This window comes from Pezoporus flaviventris, unplaced genomic scaffold (genome assembly GCF_033815535.1).
Source record: "Pezoporus flaviventris isolate CSIRO_AGI_PZ_B2104156 unplaced genomic scaffold, CSIRO_AGI_Pfla_v1 ptg000138l, whole genome shotgun sequence".
NCBI lineage: Eukaryota > Metazoa > Chordata > Aves > Psittaciformes > Psittacidae > Pezoporus > Pezoporus flaviventris.
Genome location: NW_026892686.1, coordinates 587,366 through 598,726, shown reverse-complemented (window position 1 = coordinate 598,726; position 11,361 = coordinate 587,366). Strand labels below are relative to the sequence as shown.

Here is an 11,361-nt window from a genome sequence, read left to right as displayed (position 1 = left end):
AAACACCCAAAGCAAGGAAAAAAAAACCACCAAAAATGAGGCAAAACCCACCAAACCTGGCGGTATGTGTGTGTTTTCTGGTCTTACCCAGCTGACCCCAAGCTTTCCTCGGGCCGAAACGGGGGGGGGGGGGAAGGGAAGCAAGCGGCTGCTCGGGTAATTTTGGGCTGAAAAAGCCTGAAATCGGTCAATTCCCCACGAGCGCCTCCGGGAGGCAGCCGAGCGCAGCGTGAGCGAGGACTACAACTCCCAGCATCCCCCGCTGCCCCCGCCCCACGTGACTTCCCCGGACCAATAGGAGCGGGCGCCACGGCGGAGGCGGGTGCCGGCGGCAGGAAGTGACGTCAGGAGAGGATGCCGGGAGGCGGGGCGCCGTGTGGTGAGGGGGGGTCCCGGTCCCGGTGCCTCCGACCCCGGGGGCCCGGCCTGAGGCGCTGGGGCCGGTTCCGGCCCGGCCCGGCCCGCACTGAGGCGCCCGGTGCTGAGGTGTCGCTGCGCGGTGACAGTGATCGCTGAGGTGCGCTGAGGTGGGACGGCGGGGGGGGGGGTCACCGGCACCGGGAAGCGGCGCTCGCGGTGTGAACGGACACCAAAGGGACGTGGAGAGAGCCCAGGGGAGGCCGTGGGAGGGCTGGGGCTGGTCTGCTCTGGAGCCAGGCTGAGGGAGCTGGGCTGGGGCAGCCTGGAGAAGAGAAGGCTCCTGAAGGGGAGACCTGAGAGCAGCTCCAGTGCCTGAAGGGGCTGCAGGAAACCTGGAGAGGGGCTTGGGACAAGGGCCTGCAGGGACAGGCCAAGGGGAATGGCTTTAACCTGCCAGAGGGGAGACTGAGATGAGCTCTTAGGCAGAAGCTCTTCCCTGTGAGGGTGCTGAGGCGCTGGCACAGGGTGCCCAGAGAAGCTGTGGCTGCCCCATCCCTGGCAGTGCTCAAGGCCAGGTTGGACACAGGGGCTTGGAGCAAGCTGCTCCAGTGGAAGGGGTCCCTGCCCGTGGCACTGGATGAGCTTTAAGGTCCCTTCAACCCAAACTGGTCTGTGTGGGTCCATGGCACAAACATCCCCTGCCTCAGTGCCCTGGGAAGGGGAGGGTTTGGCCATGGGTGGGAGCAGTGTGGGGAGACAGAGTGTGCAGAAACCCAGCCTGAGTGGGTTTGGGGGCAATGGCCCCATTGACACTGGGTTTTCTCCCCATCCCTTCTGCCCTGTCATCTCCACGTCAGTGCTGCTCAAGGTGTCTTTGAGCCCCTTGTCACACATCCCCCAGCTCTGTTTGCATCCCACATCCTTCATTTAATGTTATGTACCCCCCGGGATGAACCCCTTTTTCCATGCACCAAAACCTCCCTTTTCACCCCCATTTGCCTCCTGCTGTGCTGAGCCTGGGAAATAGCATGGGATGGGATGGGTGTCATGGTGGGTGCTTGGTCACACAGGGTGATGCTGTGTCCCACCTGGGTGTCACTTTTCTCCCCTCTGGCACTGCAAGGACAGGGGCCATCACCCTCACGGTGCTGTCCCCCCATCCCCAGTGCTGCTTACCCCCTCCGCTCCCTGATCTCTGCCCATCCAGGTTCTCCAGAGGATGGAGCCAGCATCGGTGAGGACCAAGGTCCCCTCCTTCCTGTCTGACCTGGGGAAAGCCACGCTCCGGGGCATCCGGAAATGCCCCCGCTGCGGCACCTACAACGGGATGCGAGGCCTGAGCTGCAAGAACAAGACCTGCGGCACCGTCTTCCGCTACAGCACCCGCAAACAGCCCAGTGTCGACGCCGTCAAGATCATCACTGGCTCCGACTTGCAGGTCTATTCGGTGAGGCAGAGGGACCGGGGACCCGATTACCGATGCTTTGTGGAGCTGGGGGTGTCCCAAACCACCATCCAGACGGTGGACGGCACCATCATCACGCAGCTCAGCTCCGGCCGCTGCTACGTGCCCTCGTGTCTGAAAGCAGCCACGCAAGGGGTGGTGGAGAACCAGTGCCAGCACATCAAGCTGGCCCTGAACTGCCAGACTGAGGCCACCCCGCTCGCCTTGAAGAGCTCGGTGCTCAACTCCATGCAGGCTTCACCTGAAACCAAGCAGACCATATGGCAGCTGGCAACAGAGCCCACGGGGCCGCTGGTGCAGCGCATCACCAAGAACGTGCTGGTGGTGAAGTGCAAGGCCAGCCAGAAGCACAGCCTGGGTTACCTGCACGCCTCCTTCGCCCAGAGGGTGAGCACCAAGACTCTGGCAGAGCACAGGTTCTCCTGCTCCTGCCAGGCTCCGAAGCCCATCAGAGGCAGCGCGGCCGAGGAGGAGACGCCGGCACCGCAGCGCTGCATTCATTTCTTCGCCTGCATCTGTGCCTTTGCCAGCGACGAGAGCTTGGCACAGGAGTTTGCTGATGTCCTCGCCTATGACTCTGGTGGTAGGTGAGGGGGGATGAGACATGCAGAGGATTTTGGGGGGGGGCATCATGGGGCCGCTCGCTCTGTCCTGCTCCCCTCCCTCCTCCTCGTGTCCTGGCAGGTTCCTCGCTGTTCCCTCGTACCTGGGGCTTTATTTCCTGCCCCGTCCCTCTGCAGGGAGAAAGCTGCTTGTGGAATGATCCCTCTTGGACATGGCAGCTTGCTCCTGGATCTTGGAGTGTGGAAGCAGAGTGGGTGCTCCCTGTGATCCCCTGGGAGCTGGTTGTGGGGGTGAGGAGCACGTGCAGAGGAGGCCACGAGGATGCTCAGGGGCTGGAGCCAGGCTGAGAACACTGGGGCTGTTCAGCCTGGAGAAGAGAAGCTGCGTGGAGACCTCAGAGCAGCTTCCAGTGTCTGAAGGGGCTACAAGGATGCTGGGGAGGGATCTTTCATCAGGGACTGCCGTGATAGGACAAGGGGTGATGGGTTCAGACTGAAACAGGGGGAGTTCAGGTTGGAGATAAGGCAGAAGTGATTTATGTGAGGGTGCTGAGGTGCTGGCACAGGGTGCCCAGAGAAGCTGTGGCTGCCCCATCCCTGGCAGTGTTCAAGGCCAGGTTGGACACAGGGGCTTGGAGCAAGCTGCTCTAGTGGAAGGTGTCCCTGCCCATGGCAGGGGTTGGAGCTGGATGAGCTTTAAGGTCCCTTCCAACCCAAACCAGGCTGATTCTATTCTGTGGTTCTATGGGTGCAGATCTCCCAGGGCTTTGCTGTGCTCAGGGCAAGCTGGGTTCCTCTTCTGGGCTGGTTGTTGGGTGTCCTCCTCCCCTTGGGCCAGAGCAGTCTTTGGGGAAGCCCAGCTCAGTGTGAGCCTCTGGGATGCAGTCCCTCAGGGGGTTCTTCACCCCAGAAGGTGCCCCTGGGTAATCCCATTGTGTCTTTTGGCACCCAAGGAATGTGACAGAGGTGACATGAGGGCATTATGTTCCCCTCAATATTCTCCACATAGAACTGTGTGTCTGCAGGGCCAGAAGGGCTTTAGAGCATCTCTGAGGATGTCTGGGGGCATCTCAGGGGAGCAGTTGCTGATGTGGGCAGGGGAACACAGGACACTGATGCACGTAGAGTTGATGCTCTTAGGGACAGCAGTGTGTTTCTCCTAGGGGTGAAGGGGATGGCGGTGCCGCAGGCGGTCGGTGGTCCCCAGTCCCTGGTGCAGGCAGGAGAAGCAGCTGCTGCCAAGCCCAAGAAGAGGAAAAAGGACCCAGCACCCGGTGAGCATCAACTGGAGGCTCTGTGGGCTGAGGAAGATGTGGGCTGAAGGCAAAAGCCATTGTGTGGGGTGCCCGTGGAGCCCCCACACTTGTGCCCTGATGCTCTCTTAATCCATCCCTCAGGGGCACAGGCCAGCAGCCTTCTCCCTGCGCAGGACCTGGCTCACAGCAACCCCAGGAGAAGCAGCCTGAAGAAGCCAGCAGTTGCCTCCTCCTCGCTGAAGAGACAAGGTGAGCCTTGGCCACGCATCTCACTGGAGGCTGGGAGCACTCAGGACCAGGTGGATGCCCGGAGCCATTCAGTTCATGCTGTCATAGAATCGTTTAGGTTGGAAAAGACCTTTAAAGATCATCAATTCCAACCTTAAACTTAACACCCCTGAGGCTCTGATCTCCATTCCCTTTCTCCTGCAGGCTGTCCCCAGCTGCTGGATGAGTCCCAAGTGACCTTCTCCTTCCAGGAGTGGCTGGCCAGTGTCACCGAGCGCATCCACCAAACCATGCATTACCAGTTCGAGGGTACGGCTTTGGGGACCCTTTGGGTGTCAATCCTCTCCCTTCCATGCACAGCCTCCATCGTGAAGCTCTTGGCAGTGTTCAAGGCCGAGTTGAACAGAGCAGTGGGTGACATGGTCTAGTGTGAGATGTCCCTGCCCATGGCAGGGGGTTGGAACTGGATGATCCTAAGGTCCTTTCCAACCCATTCTGATCCTATGAAGTAACTGCTGGCCCCAAGCAGTTGCTTTGAGAAGTTTCTGTCTGCTTTGGGTTGTTCCCCTGAACGTGGACTTATTATTGGCAGCCTGGTGCTGGTGTTTATGCTGAGAAGGGAGAAACATCTGAGGGGGATCAGCCCTTTCCAAGCACCATAAGAGCAGTGAGTGTCACACCAGGCAAACCCACACATCCTGCTGTGTGTCACTGTGAGCATCACTGGCCTCCAGCACGCTGCTGGCAGTGAGGGCAGAGGCACAACCTGCTGTGCTTGGCAAAGGGTTGGACTCCATGATCCCAAGAGTCACTTCTAACCCAGATGTGTTCTTAAAGACAGGGAAGTTGTCACCACCCAGCTTTGCAAACAAGGCCCCATCACTGCATGCCCCAGGCCAGGGCAGACAGGGACACAAGCAGCAGTCTGTGAGCTCTGCAGTGAAGGTGGTCAGATGCTGGAACAGCTGGAGTGTCCCCACTCAGCCCTGCCTCTCCCCTGCCCTCAGCCCTTGTCTTCCCATTCATACCCACACAGGCAAGCCCGAGCCACTGGTGTTCCACATCCCTCAGGCTTTCTTCGAGGCGCTGCAGCAGAGGATCTCCAGTGGGAGCACAAAGAAGAGGCTGCCCAACTCCACCACTGGTAGGGGAGAGCACCCTGTGCTGGGTTAGGGCAGTGTCTGAAGGGGGCTGCAAGGATGCTGGAGAGGGGCTCTTCATCAGGGACTGTAGGGATGGGACAAGGGGTGATGGGTTCAGACTGAAACAGGGGGAGTTCAGATTGGAGATAAGGCAGAAGTGATTTATGTGAGGGTGCTGAGGCGCTGGCACAGGGTGCCCAGAGAAGCTGTGGCTGCCCCATCCCTGGCAGTGCTCAAGGCCAGGTTGGACACAGGGGCTTGGAGCAAGCTGCTCCAGTGGAAGGGGTCCCTGCCCGTGGCAGGGGTTGGAACTGGGTGAGCTTTAAGGTCCCTTCCAACCCAAACCAGTCTGGGATTCTATGCCAAAGGCAGGTAGCTGCAGTCAGGAGCACAAGAGGGGTGCAGGAGAGCACCCCAAGGTCCCAGTGAGCTGCAGCCCCCCCCCAGTCCCTCACCACCCTTTTTCCTCCCCACAGCTTTTGTCCGTAAGGACGCTCTCCCCTTGGGCACCTTCTCCAAGTACACGTGGCACATCACCAACGTGCTGCAGGTCAAGCAGATCTTTGATACCCCAGAGGTAAGGGGGGAGGCAGCCCCCAGCCCCACCACCTCCCCTTATACCCCCCCAGCCCCTCACCAGCTCCTTCCCTCTCTCTTGGCAGCTACCACTGGAGATCACACGCAGCTTCATCCAGAACCAGGATGGGACCTACGAGGTGTTCAGGTGCCCCAAGGTGGAGGTGGAGAGCATCGCCAAGGCCTATGGGCACCCCAAGAAGCCACCCATCCGGCCCCTGGAGCTGCAGACCTTCCTCAAAGTGGGTGAGTGGGGCAGGCTGGGGGGGCCACAGCCCCTACCCTCCACCACAGAATGGTCTCAGACACCTGAGGTGGTCCCACACCATCTCCAGGAAGAGCAAAAACCTCCCCTCTGTCCCCAGCCGGGGTGGGCACCACCTTCCTCTTCCCCTGCAGGAACCTGCAGAGGCAACCAGTGCACACCCCCAGGGGGGAAAATGCCCCCCAGAACTCACCCAGCCCCTCAAAACTCCACCTTGGCTCCTTCCCCAGCGAGCTGCAGCACAAGAACACGGCACAAGGGGTACACGTCCCCCATTTCCTCATCCTTCATCCCTAGAGAAAGCCCCCAAATCTGACCTTGCTCTTCTTCCTCTCCAGCAACCTGCACCCCCCAGAGGAGAAGAGCCCCAGACCTCCCCTCCGGGGTCTTGTGCTGCTCCTTCAGGAGCCTGCAACAACACCAAACCCGCACCCCAAAGCCAGCCATGGCTCAGCCTGCACAAAGGGGGGCTCCCACTGCGACACCCCAGGCATTAAAGGGGGAGCTCACATTCTCTTACCCCTTAAAGGCCCTAAAGCTCTCACCATCCTCTTCCAGGAACCTGCACCAACACCAACCACCCCAACAGCAACCACCACCACACAAACACCAACACCACAGCACCACCACCGCAGCAATGCAAATAACCAACACCACACTACTACCAGCACCACCACTGTCACACCAATACCAATACAACACCATAGCACAAACACCACTCCACCAACACCACCACTACCACACCACTACCAACACCGTAGTACAAACACCACTACACTGCTACCGCTACCACCACCACAACAGTACCAACACTACTACCACCAATACCACCACTACCACACCAATACCAACACCATAGCACAAACACCACTATACCACCACCACACCACTACCAACAGCAGTACTACCAATACCACCACCACCACACCAATACCAACACCATATCACAAACACCACTACACCACCACCACACCACTACCAACAGCAGTACTACCAATACCACCACCACCACACCAATACCAACGCCATAGCACAAACACCACTACACCACCACCATTACCACACCAGTACCAACAGCAGTACTACCAATACCACCACCACCACACCAATACCAACACCATAGCACAAACACCACTACACCACCACCACACCACTACCAACAGCAGTACTACCAATACCACCACCACCACACCAATACCAACGCCATAGCACAAACACCACTACACCACCACCATTACCACACCAGTACCAACAGCAGTACTACCAATACCACCACCACCACACCAATACCAACACCATAGCACAAACACCACTACACCACCACCACACCACTACCAACAGCAGTACTACCAATACCACCACCACCACACCAATACCAACGCCATAGCACAAACACCACTACACCAACACCATTACCACACCACTACCACCACCACACCACTACCACCACCCCGACACCTCAAGGGGCACCGGGACCCACACTCTCTCCCTCTCCCCACAGGGAACACGTCTCCCACCCAGAAGGAGCCGACCCCCTTCATCATCGAGTGGATCCCCAACATCCTGCCCCAGGCCCGCATCGGGGAGCTCCGCATCAAGTTCCAGTACGGGCACCACGGCAGCCCCCGGCCCAGCGCCCGGCACCGGCCCCCTGGCACCGTGGAGCCGGGGCTGGAGCTCACCCCACTCAGCACCATCCCCTTCTCGTGAGCCCCCCGACAGCACCACAGGGACAGGGCACGGGAGCCCCCACAGAATAAAGCTCACGCTCACCCCATGCCCTGCGCCTCCTGCACCCACCATGGGGGAGGAAAGAGGGGGGGGGGGCTTCACCCAGGTGGGTTTGGGGGCTGAAAGGGACCCCAAGGGTCTCCACACACTGCAGAGCCCAGCAGGAAGAGCTGCAGCACAGCCTGGGAGGAAAGAGGGGCACCCAGCCAGGGCTACCAGCATCCCTGTGAGAGCACAGGGCCCATGGTAAAGCCATCACCACCTCCAAAACAGAGAGGGGGACCCCCTCACCCCATCTCATCTCTTGTTCCATCCATCCCATCCCATCCATCCTCCAGCAGAACCCAGGACTCCCATCTTCAGCATGGGGTGGATGCAGGCTGAGGGACTGGCTGGATCCAGCTAGGCTCTTTTCCAACCTTGTTGATGCTGTGAGTCTACGGTGGATGGAGAGTGTGGGATGAAGGATGCAGGATGGAGGGATGCAGAGTGGAAGATGTGAGATATGGGATTGAGGGTTTGGGATGAAGGATGCAGGATGGAGGGATGCAGAGTGGAAGATGTGAGATATGGGATTGAGGGTTTGGTATGAAGGATGCGGGATGGAGGGATGCAGAGTGGAAGATGTGAGATATGGGATTGAGGGTTTGGTATGAAGGATACGGGATGGAGGGATGCAGAGTGGAAGATGTGAGATATGGGATTGAGGGTTTGGTATGAAGGATGCGGGATGGAGGGATGCAGAGTGGAAGATGTGAGATATGGGATTGAGGGTTTGGTATGAAGGATGTGGGATGGAGGGATGCAGGGTGGAAGATGTGAGATACGGGATTGAGGGTTTGGTATGAAGGATGTGGGATGGAGGGTTTGGTATGAAGTATGCAGGATGGAGGGATGCAGAGTGGAAGATGTGAGATACGGGATTGAGGGTTTGGTATGAAGGATGTGGGATGGAGGGTTTGGTATGAAGTATGCAGGATGGAGGGATGCAGAGTGGAAGATGTGAGATATGGGATTGAGGGTTTGGTATGAAGGATGCAGGACAGAGGATGCACTGGGAAGGGTGCAGGATGAAGGATGCAGGATGCTTCCTGCAGGTGCAAGGTATGGCAACAGATGGAGCCTGCCCATGGCAGCTCCATACAGGAACTGTGGCCGTTATCCAGGACAACTCCATGGGGCTGGAATCAAGGGGCTGAGCCCTGACACAGATCAGTGCCTGCCCTGCTTGTCCCCTGCTTTCCAAAGCAGCAGAGACTGCATTCAGGGATGGGGATGGGGACCTAAACCCCAGGACAACCCCACACCATAGGGAAAGCCTCAGACCCTTCCAGCAGCAAAGCTCTGTCCTGTTGGGTACCAAAATGGGATGGAGGCAGCAGGATGGGGTAGGGGAGATGGAGGCAGCAGGATGGGGAAGGGAGGGATGGAGGCAGTGGGATAGGAAAGGGAGGGATGGAGAAGGGGGAGATGGAGGCAGCAGGATAGGGAAAGGTGGGATGAAGGCAATGGGATGGAGAAGGGAGAGATGGAGGCGGTGGGATGGGGAAGGGCAGAATGGAGGCAGCAGGATAGGGAAGAGTGGGATGGGGAAGGAGAGATGGAGGCAGCAGGATGGAGAAGGGAGGGATGGAGGCAGTGGGATAGGAAAGGGAGGGATGAAGGCAGCGGGATGGGGAAGGGAGGGATGGAGGCAATGGGATGGAGAAGGTGGAGATGGAGGCGGTGGGATGGGGAAGGGAGGGATGGAGGCAGCAGGATAGGGAAGAGTGGGATGGAGAAGGGAGAGATGGAGGCAGTGGGATGGGGAAAGGAGGGATGGAGGCAGCGGGATGGAGGCACAAGGTTCTCTGTCATCCTGCAATAATTTATTCTCTAACAACAGTCAGAACAGTCCAACGAGACAGAATTACCCCTGTACCCAGCAAACGCCTGCTCCAACACGTGCTCCAACAGGCGCCATCAAAAAAGCACCATCAGATGGTCCTGACACAGGACTGGGGATGACAACGGGGTATGTACAGCAGGACCAGAACGGCTGGAAACACAATTCCCATTCTCCCAGCTGGCGGAGCCGGAGCGGGATCAGCTTCTCGGGAAGCAAAAAGATGAAATGAATGCAACAGAAAAGGTGGAAAAGCACCGAATGTGACCCCCAAACAAAAGCCCAACAAACCCCAACCCAACGCTGCGATGCTTCTTGGTGATGGTGTTCCAATGGCTCACGGGCTGGATAAAGCAAGAGGATGAAACTAACCTTGTGGCTTTCAGCAGTGAGGAGGTGATGATTCCCGGGAAGCACAGGGCTTGGATACAGTGGTTTTCCTCGTGTCCAGCCCCAAAACGGCTCCAAAGGTCCTAACCCATTGCTACAGGGGGGACAAACCAGGCAGCAAAGCACCACTTCCTCTGGAGAGACCCCCCCATTCCCTGCCTGGAATTGGGTCTCACCTCCCTTAATGGTGGTTTGGAATGAGGAAAAAAAAAAGGCAAAAGGAAACTAACCCAAAAAAGCGTGTTTTCAACCCAGGTCTGTGCCACGACCATCGCAAACGCGGGGTGCGCGAGCAGCTCCTCGCCCCCTCTTGTGAATCCCCATCTACGCAAGTGTCCTACCTGCAGCTTAGTTCTTAGGAATGCTGGTGGATCAGTGAATTCCAAGGAAAAGGCTGGCAAAGGGGGGACCTGGAGAGACCCAGAGCCGCTGCAGACGGGCCCGGCTGCTCACCAGGATTCCAGCGCCGCGTTTCCAGCCCCATTCCAGGTTAGTGCATCCGTTTGGAGGGTTCCTGTTTCTCTCTGCTCCCAGGCCGGAGTGGGATCATCCCAACAGTGCAAAGGTCTGGTACTTGGTAGGGATAGAAAGAAGAGGGCAAGAAGGTGGAGGGTAACAGACACAGCACTGAGAGAAGCAGTAAGTGATGCTGAGCTGAAACCTTGAGACTCAAAACCTCAACTTCTTCCTACCTCCCATTCAACCCTTCCCTGCTCAGAGGTAGTGCGATCCGGAGCTCCACTGGGAATGCCAAGGTGGTTCCAGAAGAGGGCAAGGGAGGGCTCTTGGCAAGCAAAGGGCTGATATTCCACTTCCTTTTACTGTGCTTTGCCACTTTCTGCCTTGAAAGCTCAGGTAGCAAAGGCTGGATGCTGGGATTGAGGAATGCCGATGCTGAAGGCATCCGGCTCCATGCTGGATGCTGGATGTTGGAAAACTCCAGCTGCTTTAAACCAAATGGTTTTGGGTTTGGGTTTCCTCTCTTAAAACCCAGCAGAAAGAGCCGAGATTTGGGAGACTGCAGTGATTTGGCAGCTCTGTCCCCCATCCTCCCACTGCTCAGAGGCTTCAAGTGATCCAAACCCAGATTTGGGATGTTAATAAGGAATAAAAAGGAAATAAACCAGGAATTGAGTTGGATTTTCTCCATTTCCCTGCGCTTTGGAGGCTGCACTTGGAGAAATCCTGGAAGAACGAAGTGGTTCCTTGCCCAATGCTGGAGCCCAACAGGGATCGAGAGGTTTGCTGAGGGGTGGAAAAGACCTTTGCCTGGCTCGAGGAGAAAAGGAATACTTCCATTAGCAGACCCCTACGTGTAAAGTATCCACAACATCCATAAAAGCACAAAGTCCTAAGAAGGTCACCTCCAGAACACAGGAAAATGAACAAACTGCTTATAGATCCTGTGCTCTCTGTGCTTTCCAACTGGGGCCCTGGGTCCTTCTTGGCACGTTCAGGTTTGTGTCCCTGAAGGCAGCGACCAAAATCCTCCAGGAGCCC

General features: G+C 57.6%; 1 protein-coding gene across 2 annotated transcripts; it reads left to right on the top strand.

Annotated features, from left to right (window-relative positions):
- Positions 1-1,527: 1,527 nt before the first annotated feature.
- Positions 1,528-7,632, top strand: CUNH2orf42 (chromosome unknown C2orf42 homolog). 2 transcript variants are annotated; one of them, XM_061478926.1, is made up of 8 exons: positions 1,528-2,408; positions 3,552-3,662; positions 3,786-3,893; positions 4,077-4,181; positions 4,909-5,016; positions 5,491-5,591; positions 5,677-5,836; positions 7,357-7,632. In XM_061478926.1, the coding sequence occupies exons 1-8, from the start codon at positions 1,580-1,582 to the stop codon at positions 7,563-7,565; spliced, it is 1,731 nt and encodes a 576-aa protein (XP_061334910.1). In that variant the 5' UTR covers positions 1,528-1,579; the 3' UTR covers positions 7,566-7,632. The 2 variants fall into 2 exon arrangements, with proteins under 2 accessions (XP_061334910.1, XP_061334909.1); XM_061478925.1 differs by having other exon boundaries at positions 5,488-5,591.
- The last annotated feature ends 3,729 nt before the right edge of the window (positions 7,633-11,361 follow it).

Excerpts from the sequence above, each read along its gene's own strand:
- CUNH2orf42 (XM_061478925.1), top strand. The coding sequence starts at position 1,580 with ATGGAGCCAGCATCGGTGAGGACCAAGGTCCCCTCCTTCCTGTCTGAC. Across the intron at positions 3,663-3,785 it reads GAAAAAGGACCCAGCACCCG|GGGCACAGGCCAGCAGCCTT; the intron begins GTGAGCATCAAC and ends TCCATCCCTCAG. Across the intron at positions 5,017-5,487 it reads GCTGCCCAACTCCACCACTG|CAGCTTTTGTCCGTAAGGAC; the intron begins GTAGGGGAGAGC and ends TTTTCCTCCCCA.